Source organism: Phocoena sinus, chromosome 10 (genome assembly GCF_008692025.1).
Source record: "Phocoena sinus isolate mPhoSin1 chromosome 10, mPhoSin1.pri, whole genome shotgun sequence".
Classification (NCBI taxonomy): Eukaryota; Metazoa; Chordata; class Mammalia; order Artiodactyla; family Phocoenidae; genus Phocoena; species Phocoena sinus.
This window is the reverse complement of record NC_045772.1, coordinates 8,850,115-8,874,011: the sequence shown is the minus strand read 5'-3', so window position 1 is coordinate 8,874,011 and position 23,897 is coordinate 8,850,115. Positions and strand designations below refer to the sequence as shown.

Below are 23,897 nucleotides of genomic sequence, written 5' to 3'. Positions count from 1 at the left end.
GTAGGACACCCAGCTGGTGTCAGAAAATTGCTTGAGATGTGGAAAACCCATGTCTCTGGTGTTAGAAATGAAATGTGGTAGCAGTATGACAGTAAAGAAGAAACAGGAGGAATAATGTGTTTTTCCTTTACAAAGGCAAAAAAAAAAAAAAGCCCATAAATAAAGTGAAAAATCAAACAGAAAAACTAAAAATGAATAAAGGACCAGATAATAGGCTAAATATTTAACAAATAGCTCTAGAAACTGATAAAGAAAAAGGTGAGAAACCAAAGAGGAAAATGAACAAAGGACACGAATAGAGATAATAAATAAAAAGAAACCCAAATGCCCAGTAAACACATGAAAAGTAGTTCAATCTTATATACAATTAAGATAGAACAAATTAAAACAAAATTTTTCTACCTCAGACTGACAAAGAGGTAAAAATATGATAATACTCAGTATTTGCAAAGGTGAGGGGATACACATTTGGCGAATATAAATTGGTACAACTTTTGGGAGGACAATTTGGCAGTACTTTTCAAAACTAAAAATAAACATGACCTTTCAGCAATTCCACTTCTGGGACAGCATCATAAAAACGTATGTATAAGGTTGTTATCGCAACATTGCTTTTAAGAGACAAAAACATAAAAAATCCCAAGATGATTACCAACAGGGATTGGTTAAATAAATTAAGATTCATTTATACATCAAGAATACAGCACAGGGCTTCCCTGGTGGCACAGTGGTTGAGAGTCCGCCTGCCGATGCAGGGGACACGGGTTCGTGCCCCGGTCTGGGAGGAGCCCACATGCCGCGGAGTGGCTGGGCCCGTGGGCCATGGCCGCTGAGCCTGCGCGTCCGGAGCCTGTGCTCCACAACGGGAGAGGCCACAACAGTGAGAGGCCCGCGTACCTCAAAAAAAAAAAAAAAGAATACAGCACAAGATAAATAAGTACTAGGGATGTAATGTATAACATGATAAATATAATTAACACTGCTGTATATTATATATGAAAGTTGTTAAGAAAGTAAATCCTAAGAATTCTCATCACAAGGAAAAACATTTTTTTCTTTTTCTTTTATTTTGTATCTATATGAAATGATGGATGTTTACTAAACTTAATTGTGGTAATCATTTCATGATGTAAAAAGAAAAGAAAAGAAAAAGAAAAATTCTTGGCAGCTATGCATTCTATTTGAAGTTGTGATAAGAACTAATTTTTATGTTTACTGTTGATAAAGAGATTTTTTTAAATGTCCATTTTTTGATGCTGCATTGGAAATCCCTTACAATTTTAAAGGAAAACCACATACCCTTGACATCTTGGCCTCTGTCTCTGCAAGTTCTCTACCTCCAGGCCTTAAAGCACCAAGGGTGGTACCCTCACTGTCCAACAGAGTTTTCTTCAATACTAGAAATGTTCTAGTCTGCACCACCCAACATGGTAGCCTCCAGCCATATGTGACTGTTGAGCATTTGAAATGTGGCTAGTGTGCCTAAGAAACTAAAGTTTTCATTTAATTTTATTAATTTAAATTTAAATAGTCACATGTGTCTAGTAGCTACCTTAGGAAAGTTGTAATATTTGTGAACAGAAGGTTAATTATTGAGACTTCTATTAAGTGTGTGAATTAGTCCCCTGTTCTTTCCCTCCTTGTGTTTAAATCTTTTTTGAAAAATTAATAATAATGGTGATAATGAAAAAAGAATACAGCAATCTATATGTACTAATATAGAAATATGTCCATAATATATAGTTTAGTGAAAAAAGCGTATTTTGGAACAATTTACATCGAATAATTGCATTTATTATAGAGAAAGATGAAGATATATTATTTAGTTAAAAATATGTATATCTTGAATGAATGAGCAGTATATCTTGAATGAATCCATTTAGGTAAAAAATGTATGGACACAGAAAATTTCCCCCCCAAAATTCATAAAAAACTTTGTAATGATTGCCTCTGAGGAAGGGAACTGAAAGAGTATAGAGAAGTAAGAAGAAACTTTGTTTTTCACTCTTTACCCTTTTATATTGTTTAAACTTTTTTCAACAAGTATTTTCTAACTTAAAAAGAATAAAAGCCCAAACATGAAAACAAAGGGCTTTTAAGCACAAAGCAATGATGCAGAAAAGCGGCAAAAGGATGGTGAATTAACATAATTAGAATAAGTATAATTTCCATTTCTCTAACAGCTTTGATGAGTTCAAATTTTGGCAAATATAATAAATGATATGCTAATAGATCCAAGGATAAAAACTGTTTACTCTTCACCTAACAAATAATAAACAGAGGCAGTAAGACGTAAACAGTTATCTTCTGTCACTAGCGATTTAGTAATGCACAACTACACTGAAGGCTTCGGTCAGATTTACTTTTGTGTGAACCAATTTATAGCATCCCTAACTGTTGCTATGGAAACAACTGAGACCAAAAAAATCATAACCTCATTGTTGAATCTCCTCAAGCAAGAAAAGAGGAAGGTCTTTTGAGCTGGTGAAAAGCTACAAGTAGTCTTATTAATTAGCAAATTTAATAATAAAAATTCTGGACAGTACACAGAGAGAAAACTCATCCAAGTGTCATAAATTTAAAGGCTTTCCTTAGTTTTGACGGTACCAGAGGCAAGTACTATTCTGCTTTTGAAAGCCCTATTCTGTTAAGAATTTTATTTACGGCTTTTAGATCATTTTCACATTTGTAGAAAGAAAATAGTTAAAGAAGTTTCCATTTAAAGTTTTTAAAAGATTTTTTTAAGCACTCCTCATTTTTCCTAAGCAATCAACGATACCATTTCTTTCTCATTCTGTATTAAAAACATGAAAATTTTAATGTAGTGCAGTACATTTGGCAACAATTAGATTTACTACTCAACTTGGTAGGTTTTGTCTTATGCTACAAAAGCGGATTACTGAAGAGGACACACTAGATTGCATCAAATGTTCATGACAGTAATAACAGTAATGCTTGTCAGTAGGATGATGGAATAGTGTCCTGATATAGTAATGCTTTGAAAAAGGAAAATCTAGCTTTAAACTTCTTTTGAGATAAGGGTACCATTTTCTGCTCACAGATATAAGACGTGAAATGATGTAAGCCAATTACGGTGGGTTCTTCTAAAGTAAGAAAAAACAATAATAATGAGAGTTTAAAGACTGATTAAAAAAAAAAAAACCACTAGGTGATATTTTATATCTTTGTTACCCTCTAAAGCATATAAGATTATTCAAGTCTATTCTCTTCTTTAAAAGCCATCAGGAGCAAATAAACTGATCACAGATTTTAAAATCATTTTGACTTAATGTCATACCTTTGAAAATAACCTATGTATTTTCAATCTGTGGACTATTATGCAATTAAGAAATAGTGAAATTTTAATTTTAATTTTATGTACTTTTCTGAGCTGCTAGGAAATCTTGTAAATCCAATACCTAGTTGGTTGGGGAAAAGGGCTGGGAACAGAAGGCCAAGAAATAATTTCAACCCTCCCTCATAGGAACTGTGGCAGAACACTAAACAAAGCATTCTGAGCAGAAGGCCAAACAAGCCTGTGTCACAGGAAAAGAGGGGAAGGGAGCTAATACTGAGTGTCTACTCATTCATTCATTTCACTTTTCATTAACAAGAATCTGACAACTGAAGATTCAATAATGAATAAGACTAGAAAGGTCTCTAAAGCACCTGAAAAGGATCTTTCCTTTTAGTAGGAGAAACACACTTAAAACAGAAGAATGAATCAATGAGATAATTTCATACAGTCTTGAGTGGAACAGGTTTCCAGTCAAGATGGTTCTATGTGTTCATATTTCAGGGTTCTGTGTTCTCCAAACACATAGTAATGAAAGAGAAAATACAAAGGTGAGAATTAAAGGTACAGTCATGCTAAAAGACAAGATGAACATCTTCATGGATGAGAGCACGAACACAAAACACATGATGGTAAAGAGGCTGAAGCTGTGGACCTTTGGGACTTTGGGTCCAGAAAAAAGCAGAGAAAACCGGAAGCTCAATTCCAGAGTGGTAAACACAGATTTACCACTGTGGTGTGTTAGTTTCTGTTAGTTTCTGACCATCCAAAATAGGAGTGCTGAATATGGGCTCACTGCTTGAAACTATGCCGGGCGTTGAGCTTCACTACTTACAAAGGAAGCTGAAATAACCTGGCATCAGTCACAGCCTGGGACTATGGCTTCTAAAAGTAGTATACAAGCAGATGAGACCTAAACTTCAGAAGCAACTGAGCCACAGCATCCTGTGGTCTGGGGACCGGATCTGCAATATCTATGACATGAGCAAAAGAAAGGAGCCCCAAGCTGCCCGGGTAGGTTCTGAATGTGCTACGTAGTCCCAGGTGTCAGGAGGAGGCAAATGAAAAACTGTTAGGCAGGAAAGGTTAAGGACACTCAGAGAAAAAGAAAGATAAAAAACTTGAGCCACTCAAGGAGAGCTTACAAACCAGTTTTCCAAAACACAGAAAGAAAACTGAACCCACTCCTGACAAAATGAAACTAAGAAATCTAAAAAGCATATAAAAGTAAGTATATTTAGTTCTCAAAAAGAAAATGGAAAGGATAGCATTAATTTAAAGAAATAAAAAAAAAACAAGAAGCCAAAACAGGCAGAGATGAAATGAGTACAAATGAATATCCTGTAAAAAAGCAACGCAATAGCTATCGAAATAAAACACTTAATGGACAGGGAAAATTCTAGAGTGGACAGAGGTGAAAGGAGAAGAAAATGAACTGGAAGATGGTTCTGATTAATTACCTAAAATGCAGCATGGAGACATAATGAAACAAAAAACTACTTTTTTTTTTTTAAGTTTTTTTTTTAACATCTTTATTGGAGTATAATTGCTTTACAATGGTGTGTTCGTTTCTGCTTTATAACAAAGTGAATCAGCTATACATATACATGTATCCCCATATCTCTTCCCTCTTGCGTCTCCCTCCCTCCCACCCTCCCTATCCCACCCCTCTAGGTGGTCACAAAGCACCGAGCTGATCTCCCTGTGCTCTGCAGCTGCTTCCCACTAGCTATCGGTTTTACGGTTTTACGTTTGGTAGTGTATATATGTACATGCCACTCTCTCACTTTGTCCCAGCTTACCCTTCCCCCTCCCCATATTCTCGAGTCCATTCTCTAGTAGGTCTGCATCTTTATTCCCGTCCTGCCCCTAGGTTCCTCATGACCATTTTTCTTTTTTATTTTTTTTACAAAAATCTACTTTTAAAAGCAGTTGTTGGGGACAGACGGTTACTGGACTTAACACAGTGACTATTTCATAATGTACGCAAATGTGAAATCACTATGTAGTATACCTGAAACTAACATAATATTGCACATTAACTGTATTTCAATAAAAATTTTAATAAAGCAGTTGAAAGACATAGAAAATGAGAGATTAAGTGGCCCAATATATACCTAAAAGAAATTAATCAGAAAAAAAAATGTCAAGGAAATAGAGAAAAAAATATTATTTGAGGAGCTATATATGCCAGAATTAAAGATGTGTGTTCTTATGTGAAAGTACAAATAGGAGTAAGTAGGTGCATGTCTGGGAAGGTCAGAGAACACCGAAGAACAGAGCAGGTTCCAGTTCTGATTCAGTGGCCCCCTCCCTCAGGATCAAGCTTGGAGATACTATAAAGGGATGACATCAAAATGAGAAGAATTTTTTGTTCTAATTCTGTGAAAAATGACGTTGGTAATTTGATAAGGATTGCATTGAATCTGTAGATTGCTTTGGGTAGTACAGTCATTTTCACAATATTGATTCTTCCAATCCAAGAACATGGTATATCTCTCCATCTGTTTGTGCCATCTTTTATTTCTTTCATCAGTATCTTACAGTTTTCTGAGTATAGGTCTTTTGCCTCCTTAGGTAGGTTTATTCCTAGGTATATGGGAGGAAGATCTAAATAGACATTTCTCCAAAGAAGACATACAGATGGTTAAAAAGCACATGAAAAGATGCTCAACATCACTAATTATTAAAGAAATGCAAATCAAAACTACAATGAGGTATCACCTCACACTGGTCAGAATGACAATCATCAAAAATCTACAAACAATAAATGCTGGAGAGGGGGTGGAGAATAGGGAACCCTCCTATGCTACAGTGTACTTCTACACTGGTACAGTCACCAGGGAGAACAGTATGGAGTTTCCTTAAAAAACTAAAACTAAAACCATATGACCCTGAAATCCCACTCCTGGGCATTTATCCAGAGAAAACCATAATTTGAAAAGATACATGTACCCCAATGTTCATTGCAGCACTATGTACAATAGCCAGGACATGGAAGCAACCTAAATGTCTATCAACAGAGGAATGGATAAAGAAGATGTCATACATATATACAGTACAATGGAATATTACTCAGCCATAAAAAAGAACAAAATAATGCCATTTGCAGCAACATGGATGGACCTAAAGATTGTCATACTGAGTGAAGTCCAACAGAGGAAGGCAAATATCATATGATATCGCTTATATGTGGAATCTAAACAAAAAGGCTACAAATGAACTTATCTACGAAACAGAAACAGAGTTACAGATGTAGAAAATAAACTTATGGTTAACTGGGGGGGAAGGGGGGAAGGGTAAATTGGAAGACTGGGATTGAAACACACACACACTACTATATATAAAATAGATAATGAATAAGGACCTACTGTAGAGCACAGGGAGCTCTACTCAATACTCTGTAATGGCCTATATGGGAAAAGAATCTAAAAAAGAGTTGGATACATGTACATGCATAACAGATTCACTTTGCTGTACACCTGAAACTAATACAACATTGTAAATCAACTATACCCCAATAAAAAAATTTTTTTTAAATGAGAAGAAAACTGTGAGGGGCCGCAGGGGAGATGGCGTGGCTATTCTGAACTGGTATGTTTGTGTGTGAGGGGTGTGAGGGTGTCTAGTTGGCTTTAGCCTGGGGCAGAAGGTGGCCTGTGCAATGGTTGAACAAAATAAGGAAGGAGTTGGTGGAATTACTGCCCACTCAATGCCTTGGAACCTGCCTGCGCACCTGCTGTGAGTCAGAGAGCTAAACACGGGAGGGAGTGCTTCCGGTGAGTGCAGAAGCCCTGAGGAAGTAAGAACACTCAGTGGGGACGTAGGCTTGAGAAGATGCTTCTTCACACTTCCTTTTCCAATCCCCCAGGGCAGATGGTTTACAATTTAAGGAGTGTCTCCCTCTAAAGCTGCTTCTTCTTGGGGTGCTAAGGATAAAGATCTAATTTGAGGCATTGATCCTCAGAGTGAGGAATGATTAACTCTGGTATTCTCGGAGGGAGCGGGGAGGGGAGAGAGGTGCTCTCCACTGTAGAGTCCACTTCCCCTACATTCCACTTAAGCTGATAGGGCTGGCACAGACTAAGGTCCGACCTCTAGCAATCCTAGACAGAGCAGCCATAACCCGGAGGGGTAACCAGTCATTTGGGGATCAAAACTATTAAAAAAAAAAACCGAATTACAGGTTTTTTCAGAAGCACAGATATTAGAAAAGATGGACCACGAATTTAAAATAAACTTAATACACATACTAAAATAAATAAGGAAGCTGATTCACTTTGTTATAAAGCAGAAACTAACACACCATTGTAAAGCAATTATACCCCAATAAAGATGTTTAAAAAAAAAAATAAATAAATAAATAAAATAAATAAGGAAAGGGATAAGCAATATGAAACAGGAAAAAACACAATAAAAAGAATGAAATAGAAATATTAAATATCAAATGTAAAAACAGAATGTTGAAATAGAGAACACAGATGGGATAAACAGTGGAATGAACATAGCTGGAAGACATAAACTGGAACATAAACTGGAAGATCAGACTGAGAAACTCCAGAGGAAGAAAAAAAAAACAATAAATAGGAACTATAAAGAAAACTTAAGAGATATGACGATAGAAAGAGAATTACTAATATCCAGATAAGAAGAGCCCAGATAAGAAAGAGAGAAAATGAAAATAAAGTAAGAAATGTTTGAACCAGAGATAACTGTCTCAGAATTAAATAAAGATGAAAGACCTCCCACTGGAAAGTCTCATTGGGTGACAAAGAAGAGAGAGAAGGAAAATCACACTTAAGCATATTAGAGTAAAATTTAAGTCTTTTCAACAATGGTGTTGAAACAATTGGATATCTGTAGGGAAAAGAAATTTTTTTTTAAAAACCTCAACCTATACTTCACACCTTATACAAAAATTAACTCAAAATAGATCACAGACCTAAATGGAAAGCATGAAACTATAAAGCTTTTAGGAGAAAATCTACACAACCTTGGGTTAGACAAAGAGTTCTTAGATATGACACCAAAAGCAAGATTCACAAAATTAAAAATTGATAAATTGGACTTCACCAAAATTTAAAACTGTTGCTCTGTTAAGATACTGTTAAAAAGAAAAGACAAGCCACAGACTGGAAGAAAATATATGCAGGTCACCTCTCTGACAAAGGACTTGAATCCAGAATAAATGAAGAATTCTCAAAACTCAATGGTAAAAAACAACCTAATTAGAAAATGGGCAAAAAATATGAATATATATATTTAACCAAAGAGAAGTTATGATGGCACAAATAAGCACATAAAAAGATGTTCAATATCATTAGCCATTTGGGAAACACCAATTAAAACCACAATGAGATCTCACCAGAAACCTAGTAGAATAATTAAAATTAAAATAGTGGTAATACCAAAAGTGGGTGAGGATGCAGAGAAACTGGATCTCTCATACACTGCTGGTGGATGTAAGACGGTACAGCCACACTGGAAAACCGTCTGACAGTTTCTTAAAAAACTTAGTATGCACTTACCATGCAATCCAGCAAGCGCACTCCTGGACATTTATCCCAGATATATGAAAACTTCACACACAAAAACCTGTACACAGATTTATTCATAAACAGCCCCAAACTGGAAACACTCAACTATCCTTCAGTGGGTGAATGGTTGAATAAACTCTGGTACATCTATACTATGGGATGCTACTTAACAATAAAAAGGCATGAATTATTGATTCATGCAACAACCTGAGTGGATCTCAAGAGTATTATGCTGAGTGAAAAAGAAAAATCTATCTCAAAAAGTTACGTATAGTCTGTGTCCATTTACACAACATTCTAGAAATAACAAAACAATAGAGATGGAGAAAAGATTAGTGGTTGCCCGTATACGGGGTTGGGAGGAGTGGGATGGGGTGAATAGCATGAGGAACTTCTTTTGTGGTGATAGAACAGTTCTGTATCTTGATTTTGGTGCTGGTTATAGGAATCTATACTTAGGATGAATTACATAGAACACATACACACACAATGTAGGTTAAAAAAATGAATACTGAATTGAAAATTTGAAAACTGAATAAGGTCTGTAGTCTAGTTAGCATAACATGCCAATGTCTATTTCCTGATTTTGATATTGTACTACTATAGCTATATAGAAGTCAACACAGGGGAAAGCTGGGTGAAGGGTACATGGGACTCTGTACTGTTTCTGCAACATCCTATAAGTCTATAATTATTTCGCAATAAAAACCTTTTTTAAATGCATAGAGTAAGATGGACTGTTCAAAAAATTAAATATTGCTTATCCACAGGGGGATAAATAAGACCCCTATATTACACTATATAGTAAAATTCTAGAGGGCATAAAATTTGAACATTGGAAGAAAAAATAAGACACCTTTATTATATTAGGATTAAAAAAAAGAATTTCTTAAATAAGATTTTAAAAAGCATGAACTATAAAGGAAAACTTTAATTTAACCTTATTCTTATTTAAAATTCTGTATAACAGAAGACATCAAAAACAAAGTCAAAAGACAAGCACAGTTTCTTTTAGAACACACAAAGCTGGAAAAAGCAAGAAAACAAATTCTCCCATAGGGCCTCCAGAAAGGAATACAGCCTTGCAGACACCTTGATTCCGGGACAGTGAGACCTGGGTCAGACTTCTAACACATAGAACTCTAAAATACTACATTTGTGTTGATTTAAGGCACTAAGTTTGTGGTAATTTGTTAGAGCAGCCATAGGAAACTACTATAATGACTTACCTCTGCTGATTTCCAAGCATTAATCTTGAGGGGTAGTATTTCCTGGGACGACACACTTCTGCTAGGCAACTGAATGTCTTGACACTGCTCTTGTTTCAGTCCTGCCTTGGAAGTGTTTTCTGTCAACAACATAAAGCTAAGATTTTACTTTGACAGAAAATAGTAATGTTTTCACATCAGCTCACAATTTTTAAGTTAATCACTTCTGAAGATCCATTTTGTCTACAAAATATACATCATGTGCCAATGGTTACCTATGAATATTAATCATTTAATATATCCCTTTATCATAATTGACAAGTTCAGACAGATTTTAAAAATACAAATTCAATTCTAGCCCTTTCTCCCATCAATGATTCAATTTTAAGTTTTATTATTTGAAACATTTTTTAAAATAAAGTATAATATAGTGTAGAAAATAGAGTTTGAAAATGAAAATTACTCAAATGAAATTTTAGCAAAGCAGGAATGACAATTATAATTATTCTAATAATATTTAAAAGAACTTTATTCCTGCAGTGTGAATTTCATGTGTTCTAGGCAAAATTAGTCAGAAATGTATAGATTATTTTATAAAAAGAAAATTGAAACAAAATTTAAACAAAAAAGAAATGCCAATGAAGATAAGCTGATATATCTGTTTATATACATTTGCTGAATTTAATGTTTTTGTAGTCTTAATATCACTTTCCTTCCTATGTTAATTACTATGTAAACAAAAGTATTAGCAGCAACTATATTTCAGCATATTATTGGGGACCACAAAAAGCATAAGAAATCTATCTTCAAACTGGTATATGCACACCTCTGGGGGTACTTGAAGACTTCCCAAGTCTAAGTACATAGATAGCTTTATGGGCATAGATAGCTTTAAAGGACTCAATTTCCAGATGCACAAGTTCTGTATATATTCTTACCAAAAACTGATCTGCCTGAGAATGCAACTGTGTAGAAGCATCTGGCTGGTTCTTTCCCCTTTCCCTTTCATCATCATTTTTCTCCCACTTTACAAAGAAAGACATTTTCTTTACCCATATTATTATGGTGCATCTTCCCTTAAGATACAAGCATAATTGTCTCTAAGGCACCAAACAATAGTAAAAACGACTGGTATAGGGAAGCTTCCTTTAATCAAGGCATGAAAAACCCAAAGTAGAGCTTCAAAGTTTGTCCTGTCTTATACATATTTCTTTTAATCGCAAAGCATGGCACAAGCAACAGTTCTTTTGGTCCACACCAGGATGTGTGGTACTCAGCTATTATCACAGTGTGGAGGAGCAGGACAGTTGATAAGTCTCATCTAATATCCTTGTGCTTTCCATCCCTCAGTACTGTTGAAGAATGCATCGTTGCTGAGGAAGAGTCCCATGACAGAAGAGCACAGAAAGCATCAGAGGCAGGGGCACCTTATTTCACCAACGCAACATACTTAGGGCAAGTCTTCATGCCTTAGCTATTTATCTTAAGAAAGCTAAGGAGTGTGAATACAACCAGAGTGATGTCTGGTTACATGTTTATTTAAATAATGTTAGATGTTTTCTGAAAGAAACTTTAAATCTGATTCTACTGGTTGTTTTCACAATGAGGGCCGACTTTGACAACTAGGTAAATATGGTAAATATTCTCCAATAATTGAATGAAACAAATCTGCAGTTTTGAAGACTTGATGAAAATTCACTTAAAGCATATGACACAATAAAATCACCTTCTCAAAAAATTTTGTATTGACGGGTACACTGCAATTAGTGTTTTTATTTTTCCCACACATTCTGAGTATATTGGGTTAAATTAAAACGTAACCAGAATAATTAATAGTCATTTGATAAATTTTAGCAAAAGGTTTTTGGTGTTATTTCCAGAAATTGAGAACGTGATTGCTCCCAATGACTGTTTAACAAATCTTTTTCTAAGTGGGGTGTTTCCAATCCTTTGCTTTCAACAACATTAAAGAAAGATCTAATCAAGTTAACAGTTGACAAGAGATGAAAAACATTTTTATAATACATCACTATATAATTTTTGGCATATTATTTGGAAAGAATTCATTAAATTGATTGACACTGCTATAATAAAACACCTTCTATTCCCTACCCAATTTTAGGTGAACAAATCTTCTCAGCATTTACATCTCTAAAAATGTAAAACAGAAACAGAATTTATGCTGAACCCTGTTTATTTCAAGGAATAAGTAATATTCATATATGGGTAAATGAACAGTTCCATGTAGCTCATAAAAAATATGTCTTTCCAATAAAATTTTATTCTTTATGTTTAATAAGTACGTAACCACATTTATGTGGTTGTTTCTTTTTTTAAATTTTATTTATTTATTTATTTTGGGCTGTATGGGGTCTTCGTTGCTGCACACGGGCTTTCTTTAGTTGCATCAAGCGGGGGCTACTCTTCGTTGCGGTGCACGGGCATCTCATTGCGGTGGCTTCTCTTGTTGCGGAGCACGGGCTCTAGGCGAGCAGGCTTCAATAGTTGTGGCATGTGGGCTCCGTAGTTGTGGCACGCGGGCTCTAGAGCGCGGGCTCAGTAGTTGTGGCGCACGGGCTTAGTTGCTCCGTGGCATGTGGGATCTTCCCGGACCAGGGCTCGAACCCATATCCCCTACATTGGCAGACAGATTCTTAATCACTGTGCCACAAGGGAAGCCCCCATTTATGTGGTTTAGATGGACCCTGTACTAAAAATAATTGTAACAGTAAGTCAATCTAGAAGAACTACTTTGCCACTTAAAGCCTCTGGTCACAGACAATTTAGAAAAATAATTTCAATTTATATACATATTTTATGTAGAGACAACTTTCAAGCATAAACATACTTTCTATCAGGATAAAATTCTGTGAGGGATGTGGAATAGATATGACTTCAAGGAGAAAAGGGAATGATGTACAATGGCCAATAATTAAAGAAGACCATGTATTGTTTCAAATGAATGACTACAGATATGAATCACAATAGTATTTATATTCCTTTAGATGCTCTTAAAAGACTCATGAAAGTTTTGCTTGTTTTCTTTTCTTTTGTCTTTAATGTCAATATTTTGAATTATATCCTTTGCATTTACTATACTTAAGACAAAATTTCACACGTCAGTTAAAAACATATTAGGAGGCATATAATTTTTCAAAATCATTTTAGGAATTATACAAGAAAAATAGCCTGGTCCTTGCCTTCAAAAAGTTTATAGCCTGACTAGTGAGATAAGTCTAACATACAGAGACTTATAGGAAAAAATTAGAAAGGAACAATTACAGGTCAAACTTTCTTAAAATAACTAACTTTAGGAATAGAAATTCTAAGGAGGAAAAAAAATCAATGTGTACCAGAGTAATCAGAAAAAGCCTCAAACAGGAAGTAAAATGTGAAGAAGGCTTTGAAGGATGGCTAGGATCCTGATAAATACAGAGGGAGAAATTATTCCAAGCAGAAGGAACTACATGGGCAAAAGGAGCAAGTATGATATAAGATAAAGATGCTGAAGAATAAGAACTTTGCATTTATGGCTCTAACTTTTCATTTTCTTGTAACTTCACATGAAAATGAATAATTAAAGTGAGCTTATTTTGGACTTGGAGTTTTATAAGTAATACCGGCAAACAGCAGTAGTTTGAGGCTTAGATCATCTATGTACTTTCAAGTGATTTAACGAGGAACTATCTTTATTATCACTCTTTGAGCATTCAGCAACAAATTATCCTTGAAATGATATGGACTTAAGTTTTAGACATCACAGAAGTAGATTAATAAAAATTTCAGGAAGTCAATTGTGAAGTGAAGTGTGAGGAAAACTGAAGAATAGTAAGGATTGTGAAAGAAAAAAATATCTTGCATATTTGGAGATGCATTTTAGCCTAGAATAGCTAAAATGTTTTAAGCCTATAATAAATTATCTTATGAAGCAAGAAGGAAGGCAGTTAGAATAGACTGAGTGTACAGAAATTCATTTAGAAATTTATTTTAGCATCAGCACAACACTGGAAGTGAGGTGTGCTTAATTAAATTAGGTGATTACACAACATTGCTTTCTGGGTTTTCACAAGCAAGTGGAGGGGGAGAACACACTTCACACATTTAGTTCCTTAGTGGAAATGAAGTACCCTGTATATCACAAGCTATTTATCAATCAAGACTGTGAAGTCACAGTCAAGGAGTACTAGTATGTGAATGAGAAACCTCAAAGGAAAAAGCGAAGATGCTGCAGGAAGCGATGCTACTGAGTCATTCGAAGATGAGTGCTTAGATACCACGGCTGTAGGTGCTTGGCAGAAGCTATCTGGAGAGATGCTATAGATCTCATTGAGCCTGTATCACTAGATAATACCACAAAGCAGAACTGGTGAACCCTTTGATATTTCTCAGATGAGATACCAAACTGACGTTCAAACTATCAGACATTAACAATGTGACAGCACATTTTGGAGTTGAAACCCTCCATAAATACCCAAACTGTTCTATGCATTATTTAGCATCTACTAGACGTTGTTGCTATGTATTGACAGTGTCCTTTTAGGTGTAATTGAAGTAAACTAAGTCATTTACCTAACAAAATTAACTTTTAAAAATGAACAAGTATATCTATCATAGAAAACATTCAGTGGCCTAATGAAAAACTGATAAGATTTCAAAGCCTCATAGTGATTACGTTTATATTTAACTTTTGCAGAATCATGAGTTTGGAACCTTAACAATTTCATTATCTTGGAGCAAACTTACAGAAAAGATGCAAGAATAGCACAAAGAATTCTCATCCAGATCCACCAATTGTTAACATTTTGTCCCATTTGCTTTATAATTCTCTCCTCATTTATGTACGTATCTTTGTCCTATATCATAAATCTTGAGGCAAAGCCATTGTTGTAGGTTGGATTCTCCAGGAAACAGACTCCGAGACCCAGATTTGTACGAGGGGGTTCACTAGGGAGTACTCTCAGAAACCACATCTGGGAGTAGGGAGGGAGGCAGGACTGGGCCAAGGGAGAAATTCAACTGGGATGCGTTTGCAGCAGAGGCCTCAGCCAATCCTACTAGGAGCTCTGGGGCTGGAATGGCTATTCACCGTTGTCCTGCCTTGAAGCAAAGGGGACGGCCCACTTCCATAAGTCATTGAAAGTAGGTTCTCTCAGGGATGGGGCATGATCTTAGGTAAAGAGGCTTTCTTTAGCTGTTGGGAATTTGAAGAGAAGAACTCAGCTGAGACCCCTCGGGCACCAAGTCTCCCAGCTGCCGAGGGAATAAGTGCCTTGATCTTGAAGTGGGAAACGCCACAGCATCCACTACATACGGCACCTCTATTATTCTGCTTTATTACTCTGCTCCTATTTACTCATGACAAATACTTCAGAGGCACAGGAGATAGGATGTGAGTATGATAAATCTTTTTTGAAAGGTGAATTTTTAAATTAGTGAGGAAAAGCATGTTTTTTTTAAAAAAATGAAAACAGAGAAAGGATAAAGAATAAGAAAGCAGAGATGTTTAAGTAGATTTTTTAAATTAAATTGGAAATAGGTAGCTAATAAATAATGAGAAAGGACAAACTTTTGTTTCAGGAGATCTTTTTGTTTGTTTGTTTTTGTTTTTGCAAAGTAGCACTTTGTTTTCTAACTGGATCTTTGCCGGAAAACACATTCCATGAGCTAAAAATCTCCCCATGGACACTGGCCTAATGACAAACTTCCTAATAACGGTAATTAAAAGTTCCTTTGAAAGTATAACCTCTTTCTTGAGTCATATTATTCTGGGAAAAATGAAGGGTGGATGAGCATGTGTAGAAATCAGGTCTTCAGTTGTGAAAATCTGAGTTGTACACGGAGAGAAAGCAGTAGGGGAAAGGCGCACTCCCCCAGGCCTGAGCTCAGACGGCGCCACTTTCCTCCTCTGGATCTGAGCCCCGGTTCTGCTGCCATTCCTCACCCCCTTGACGCCCTGAGGCTCTGGGCGGAGGGAGGGGCCGCAGCTGTGGAGGCCGGTGTGTGCACAGGGAGCACCCAAACGCCTGTGGCTGAGCAGCTGCAGCTGCGCCTGGGGCCACCCCGCCCTGCGCCTCACCCCAGAGCCAGGCTCTGCTTGCCGGACCCTCAAAGAAGCAACTATAGGGTCAGGAGGGACTCAGGCCACGATGCCCAGAAGCAAGAAAGCCTTAGTCTCGCAGGACCTCAGCACTCCAAACCCTCTATGGCTGCCGTTTTGTATGTTTCAGGAGATCTTAAAAAGGGAGTTGAGAGGCAATTTTATTTCAGCATTTTGCTAACAATAGCATACAAAATTTGAGACACTGCCAGTAGTTCTTACTCAATAATAATGGTAAACAGGAAAACCCACAACTGTATTATATACTCAGCTACAGGGACAAGAAGAAATGAACAGTCCCTACAAAAGCAAGTCTAAATATTCAGTAGCTGACTCCTGAGTTAAGGTAACAGAGTAAAGCTGCAATACAGAGTTTCCATCACAAAATATTGAATACTTAATGAGATGTTTTTCTTAAAAGTCAAAACTAATCCAGAGGCAGAGTCAAGATGGCAGTGTGGGAAGATGCAGAGTTAGCATCTCCCCACAACTAGGGCAACTGCCAGCTGCTGGTGGGGAACTCTGACGCCCAAGGAGATGGGAGGAACCCCAGAGTGAACCGGCAGGACATGGGGGGACTCAGGGGGGAGGAGAAGTGGAGGCCAGACAGGGTCGGCACCCCTGAGGCTGGGGAGATCAGGAGAGGCAGGCGGGAGGGCCCTCCAGGAGGAACGGGAGAGAAGTGGAGGGCGATTGCCCTGCCCACTCGAGTCCAGGAAGCCTGCTGGGCTCCCAGGTGAGGTCCCCTGCCCTCTGAGACCAGGGGTGAGGGGCACACCTCGGCCCCTTCTGTTCCTTGAGCCTAAGCCCCACCTCCCACACCCCTCAGGGCCTTTTCCAGCCCTGTGGGTCCTAAGCATAGGCCCCAGCCACCACGCAAATCTCGCCCTTGCTTAGGCCCCACCCTCCACAGTCAAGGCCTCCCCCCTTTTCTTTTCCCTCCTCCTCTTTTTTACTATTGTGGTACTGATGTACGTTCCAGTTGTTGATTCATCTATATTTTTATTTTTATATTCTTTCTAACATATCTGGTAGTTTCCTAGTCTAATTTTTTTACTTTGTTATTGTTCTTTTTTTTTTTTTTTTTTTTTGCCGCCCCACATGGCTTGCATCGGGATCTTGGTTCATGAGCTGGGGGTTGGGCCGAAGCTGTTGCAGTGGGAGCTCTGAATCTGAACCACTGGACTAACAGAGAACCTCAGACCCCAGGGAATATTCGTTGGAGTAAGATCTCACGAAGTTCCTCATCTCAGCACCAAGACCCAGCTCTACCCAACAGCGTACAAACTCCAGTGTTAGAAGCCTCAAGCCAAACAACCAGTAAGACAGGAACACAATCCCATTCATAAAAAAAAAAAAAAGAAAAAAAGAGAGACAGCAAAAAAATATGTCACAGATGAAGGAGCAAGGTAAAAACCTATAAGACCAAATAAATGAAGAGGAAATAGGCAATCTACCTGAAAAAGAATTCAGAGTAATGCTAGTAAAGATGATCCAGAATCTCGGAAATAGAATGGAGGCACGGATTGAGAAAATACAAGAAATGTTTAACAAAGATCTAGAAGAACTAAAGAACAAACAGAGATGAACAACACAATAACTGAAATGAAAAATACACTAGAAGGAATCAATAATAGAATAACGGAGGCAGAAGAACAAATAAGTGAGCTGGAAGATAAAATGGAGGAAATAACTGCCAAGGAGCAGAATAAAGAAAAAAGAATGAAGAGAATTGAAGACAATCTCAGAGACCTCTGGGACAACACTAAATGCATCAACATTCGAATTACAGGGGTCCCAGAAGAAGAGGAGGAAAAGAAAGGGTCTGAGAAAATATTTGAAGAGATCACAGTCAAAAACTTCCCTAACATGGGAAAGGAAATAGTCACCCAAGTCCAGGAAGCACAGAGAGTCCCATACAGGATAAACCCTAGAAAAAACACACCAAGACACATGTTAATCAAACTAACAGAAATTAAATTCAAAGAAAAAATATTAAAAGCCAGCAAGGGAAAAACCAAAAATAACATATAAAGTAGTTCCCATAAGGTTATCAGCTGATTTTTCAGTGGAAACTCTGCAGGCCAGAAGGGAGTGGCAGGATATACTTAAAGTGATGAAAGAGAAAAACTTACAACCAAGATTACTCTACCTAGCAAGGATCTCATTCAGATACGATGGAGAAGTCAAAAGCTTTTGAGACAAGCAGAAGCTAAGAGAATTCAGCACCACCAAACCAGCTTTACAACAAATGTTAAAGAAAATTCTCTAGGCAGGAAACACAAGAGAAAAAGACCCACAAAAACAAACCCAAAACAATTAAGAAAATGGTAATAGGAACATACATATGGATAATAAACTTGAATGTAAATGGATTAAATGCCTCTACCAAAAGACACAGACTGACTGAATGGATACAAAAACAAGACCCATATATATGCTGTCTATAAGACACCCACTTCAGACCTAGGGACACATACAGACTGAAAGTGAAGGGATGGAAAAAGATATTGCATGCAAATGGAAATCAAAAGAAAGCTGGAGTAGCAATACTCGTATCAGATAAAATAGACTTTAAAATAAAGAATGTTACAAAAGTTAAGGAGGGACACTACATAATGATCAAATGATCAATCCAAGAAGAAGATATAACAATTATAAATGTTTATGTACCAATATAGGAGCACCTCAATACATAAGGCAAATGCTAACAACCATGAAAGGAGAAATTGACAGTAATACAATAATAGTAGGGGACCTTAACACCCTACTTATACCAATGGACAGGTCATCCAAACAGAAAATAAATAAGGAAACACAAGCTTTAAATGACACAACAGACCAGATCGATTTAATTGATATTTACAGAACATTCCACCCAAAGCTGACAGAATACACTTTCTTCTCAAGTGCACACAGAACATTCCCCAGGATACATCACATCTTGGGTCACGAATCAAGCCTCAGAAAATTTAAGAAAATTGAAATCATATCAAGCATCTTTTCTGACCACAGCTATGAGACTGGAAATTGGTTACAGGAAAAAAACTGTAAAAAACACAAATACATGGAGGCTAAACAGTGTGCTACTAAATAACCAAGAGATCACTGAAGAAATCAAAGAAGAAATTTAAAAATACCTAGAAACACATGACAATGAAAACATGACGGCCCAAAACCTATGGGGTGCAGCAAAAGCAGTTCTAAGAGGGGAGTTTATAGCAATTCAATCTCACCTCAAGAAACAAGAAAAATCTCAAATAAACAATCTAACCCTACACTTAAAGCAACTAGAGAAAGAAGAACAAAGAAAACCCTAAGTCAGTAGAAGGAAAGAAATCATAAAGATCAGAGCAGAAATAAATGACATAGAAATGAAGAAAACAATAGCAAAGATCAATAAAACTAAAAGCTGGTTCTTTGAGAAGATAAACAAAATTGATAAACCATTTGTCAGACTCATCAAGAAAAAGACGGAGAGGACTCAAATCAATAAAATTAGAAATGAAAAAGGAGAAACCACAACTGACACTGCAGAAATACAAAGGATTATAACAGACTACTACAAACAACTATATGCCAATAAAACGGACAACCACGAAGAAATGGACAAATTATTGGAAAGGTACAATTTTCCAAGACTGAACCAGGGAGAATTAGAAAATATAAACAGACCTATCACAAGTAATGAAATTGAAACCGTAATTTAAAATCTTCCAACAAACTAAAGTCCCAGACCAGATGGCTTCACAGGCAAATTCTATCAAACATTTAGAGAAGAGCTAACACTGATCCTTCTCAAACTCTTCCATAAAATTGCAGAGGGAGAAACACTCCCAAATTCATTCTACGAAGCCACCATCACCCTGATACCAAAACCAGAAAAAGATATCACAAAAAAAGAAAACTATAGGCCAATATTACTGATGAACATAGATGCAAAAATCCTGAACAAAATACTAGCAAACAGAATCCAACAGCACATTAAAAGGATCATACACCATGATCAACTGGGATTTATCCCAGGAGTGCAAGGATTCTTCAATATATGCAAATTAATCAATGTGATATACCACATTAACATATTAAGGAATAAAAACCATACAATCATCTCAATAGATGCAGAAAAAGCTTTTGACAAAATTCAACACCCATTTATGATAAAAACTCTCCAGAAAATGGGCATAGAGGGAACCTACCTCAACATAATACAGGCCATATATGACAAACCCACAGCAAGCATCATACTCAATGGTGAAAAACTGAAAGCATTTCCACTAAGATCAGAAACAATACAAGGATGTCCACTCTTGCCACTCTTATTCAACACAGTTTGGAAGTCCTAGCCACAGCAATCAGAGAAGAAAAAGAAATAAAAGGAATACCAATTGGAAAAGAAGTAAAACTGTCACTGTTTGCCAATGACATGACACTATACATAGAAAATCCTAAAGATGCCACCAGAAAACTGCTAGAACTAATCAATGAATTTGGTAAGGTGGCAGGATACAAAATTAATACACAGAAATCTCTGGCATTCCTATACACCAACAACGAAAAATCAGAAAGAGAAATTAAGGAAACACTCCCATTTACCACTGCAACAAAAAGAGTAAAATACCTAGGAATAAACCTGCCTAAGGAGGCAAAAGACGTGTACTCAGAAAACTATAAAACACTGATGAAAGAAATCAAAAATGACATAAACAGATGGAGAAATATATCATGTTCTTGGGCTGGAAGAATCAATATTGTGAAAATGAATATACTACCCAAGGCAATTTACAGATTCAATGCAATCCCTATCAAGCTACCAACGGCATTCTTCACAGAATTAGAACAAAAAATTTTACAATTCATATGGAAACACAAAAGACTCTGAATAGCCAAAGCAATGCTGAGAAAGAAAAATGGAGTTGGGGGAATCAGCTGCATAGCACAGGGAGATCAGCTGGGTGCTTTGTGATGACCTAGAGGGGTGGGATAGGGAGGATGAGAGGGAGGCTCAAGAGGGAGGGGACATAGGGACATGTGTATGCATATGGCTGATGTGCTTTCTTGTGCAACAGAAACTAACACAGTATTGTGAAGCAATTATACTCCAATAAAGATCTATTAAAAAAATATATTAGAAACCATCAAAACTGCTTTTTTCAAGGGATTTTGCCCTCGTTTTTAAGAGCCTTCGTGCACAACTACCCTCAGTGGGATAGGGAGGGTGGGAGGGAGGAGATATTGGGATATATGTATACATATAACTGATTCACTTTGTTGTACAGCAGAAACTAACACAACATTGTAAAGTGATTATACTCCAAAAAAGATGAAAAAAGCTAATCCAAAAAATTTACAGTAGCAATCTGACATGGAAACAGATGTACCTAAAGGTAATTTTAAAAGAAAAAAATAAATAACTGGTGGCCAAGGAAAGAAACAAAATCTAGGACATCCCCTCTCTCCCAAAGGTGATACCGATGAGTTGACAAGATTCTGAGATTTCTCATCAATATTGTCATATCTGGAAAAAAAAAAGGGAACTGAATGGACAATGCTATTTTCCTTCCTTATGACTGAAAAGAGGTGCCTAGTCAGAGCTGCCTGAGCATCAGCAGATGTAAAGAAATGACCTGGCAACTAAACAAATACATTCCAGTAGAAAAAAAGAAAAGAGACGAGGAGGAAGAGAGCGAGAGATGGTATGCAAAAAAAAAGATTCCAAATGTAGAAGAAAATGTAGCACAAGGAACAGAAGGAAATTCCTCACAATATGGCATTAGATGGTTTTTGAAATTATTGTAAATTGTGTTTTCATATATTTCATTTTATAATTGTTTGTTGCTACTATATAACATCACAGCGTTAAGCATTAAAAAAATGTTTCCTGGCCTTACATATTTCCTCCTCTCTTTTAGGAAATGCTTTCCATATCTCCTTCCTATTTTTCAAATGGGCTGTTCTTCTTGTTTTTTTTTTTTTTTTTTTGCGGTACGCGGGCCTCTCACTGTTGTGGCCTCTCCTGTTGCGGAGCACAGGGTCCGGACGCACAGGCTCAGCGGCCATGGCTCACAGGCCCAGCCGCTCCGCGGCATGTGGGATCTTCCCAGACTGGGGCACGAACCCGCATCCCCTGCATCGGCAGGCGGACTCTCAACCACTGCACCACCAGGGAAGCCCTGTTCTTCTTGTTTTATAGGAATTCTTTATATATTCTGGAAACTAATCCTTGTCAGTTATACGTGTCACAAAATTTTCTCCTAGTTTATGACTATCTTTTTCACTTTTTTATATGGTGTTTTTTGATGAGGAGAAAATTCTTAAATTTAATATAGTTTTATTAGTTTTCTATTGCTGCCAAAAATTACCACAAACTTAGTGGCTCAAAACAACACCTATTTATTATGTCACAGTTCTGTAGGTCAGAAGCCCAAGCAGGCTTGACTGGGTTCTCTGCTTTGAGTCTCACAAGGCCAAAATCAATGTGTCAGCCAAGCTGGACTTTCATCTGGAGACTCAGGGGAAGAAAACACTTCCAGGAGCATTCAGGTGGTCGGCAGAATTCAGTTTCTCACGGTTGTAGGACTGAGGTTCCCATTTCCTTGCTGGGTGGCAACCAGGGATCACTCTCAGCTTCTGGAAACCATTTACCTTCCTCATCACTACATCTTCAAGCCAGTAAGGGTGCATCAAATCCTTCTCACTCTTGGAATCTCTCTGACTTCTTCTAACACCAGCTCGAGAAAACTCTGCCTTTAAAGGGTTCATGTGGTTACATTAAGTCCACCTGGATACTCCCTTTTTGACATATAATGTAACATAATCATGGGAGTGATAATTCATCATACTTCACAGGTTATGCTCACATTCAAAGGGGAAGGCATTAAGTAAAGGTGAGGGTCATTGGGGTTTATTCACAGAATTCTGCCTACCACAATAGTCAAAGTTATAAATACTTTTTAAAAAATATTTTGATCATTTTTGGTTATGTTTAAGAAATTCTTCCCTATCCCAATGTGAAAAAGATATTCTCCTATATTTTCTTCTAACATTTCGAAGTTTTATTTTTTCACTTTTAAGTTCTTAATTCCTCCAGGATTTGTTCTTGCGCATGATATGAGGTAGAGACCTAATTTCATTTTTTTCAATATGGATAAATAATTTCCTTGGTATTATTTATTAAGCAGTTCATCCTTTCCCCACCAATGTGAAACGCCACCTCTGTCATACACTAAGATAACATAGTTAACCTGGGTCTGTTTTCAGGGCTCTATAGTTTGTTCCATTGGCCATGCACCCATCCCTGCATCAATACCACACTACCATGATTACTGTTGCTTTATTCTTGTTATCTAGAAAGGCAAGCTCTCCACCTTATTCTTCTTCAGGAACATTTTGGATATGCTTGAGCTTCTGATCCTTTCAGATAAATTTTTGGAATCAGCTGATCAAATTCAATTTTTGAATCCTTTGGGACTTTGATTGTAAATGCACTGAATCAGTGATTCTCAACTGGGGGCAATTTTGGCCCCCAGGGGACATTTGACAATGTCTGCAGACACTTCTGGTTCTCACAAAAGGAAGGGATGTGTGCTAATAGCATCTAGTGGGTAGAGGCCAGAGATAATGCTGAACATCCTACACTGCACAGGACAGTCCCCACATCAAAGAATTATCTGACTTAAAATGTCAATAGTACCAAGCTTGAGAAACCCTCCACTAAATTTATGCAATTTGGAGACAACTGATACTTAATATTTTTGATT

General features: G+C 37.0%; 1 protein-coding gene across 1 annotated transcript in view; it reads right to left on the bottom strand.

The window, feature by feature from the left end:
• Positions 1–23,897, bottom strand: part of ENTHD1 (ENTH domain containing 1) — a 98,702-nt gene that overhangs the window by 51,523 nt on the left and 23,282 nt on the right. Inside the window, exon 3 of the mRNA XM_032645430.1 lies at positions 10,062–10,180. Within this exon, the coding sequence (XP_032501321.1) occupies positions 10,062–10,180 (119 nt within the window). The remainder of the gene's footprint in view (positions 1–10,061; positions 10,181–23,897) is intronic.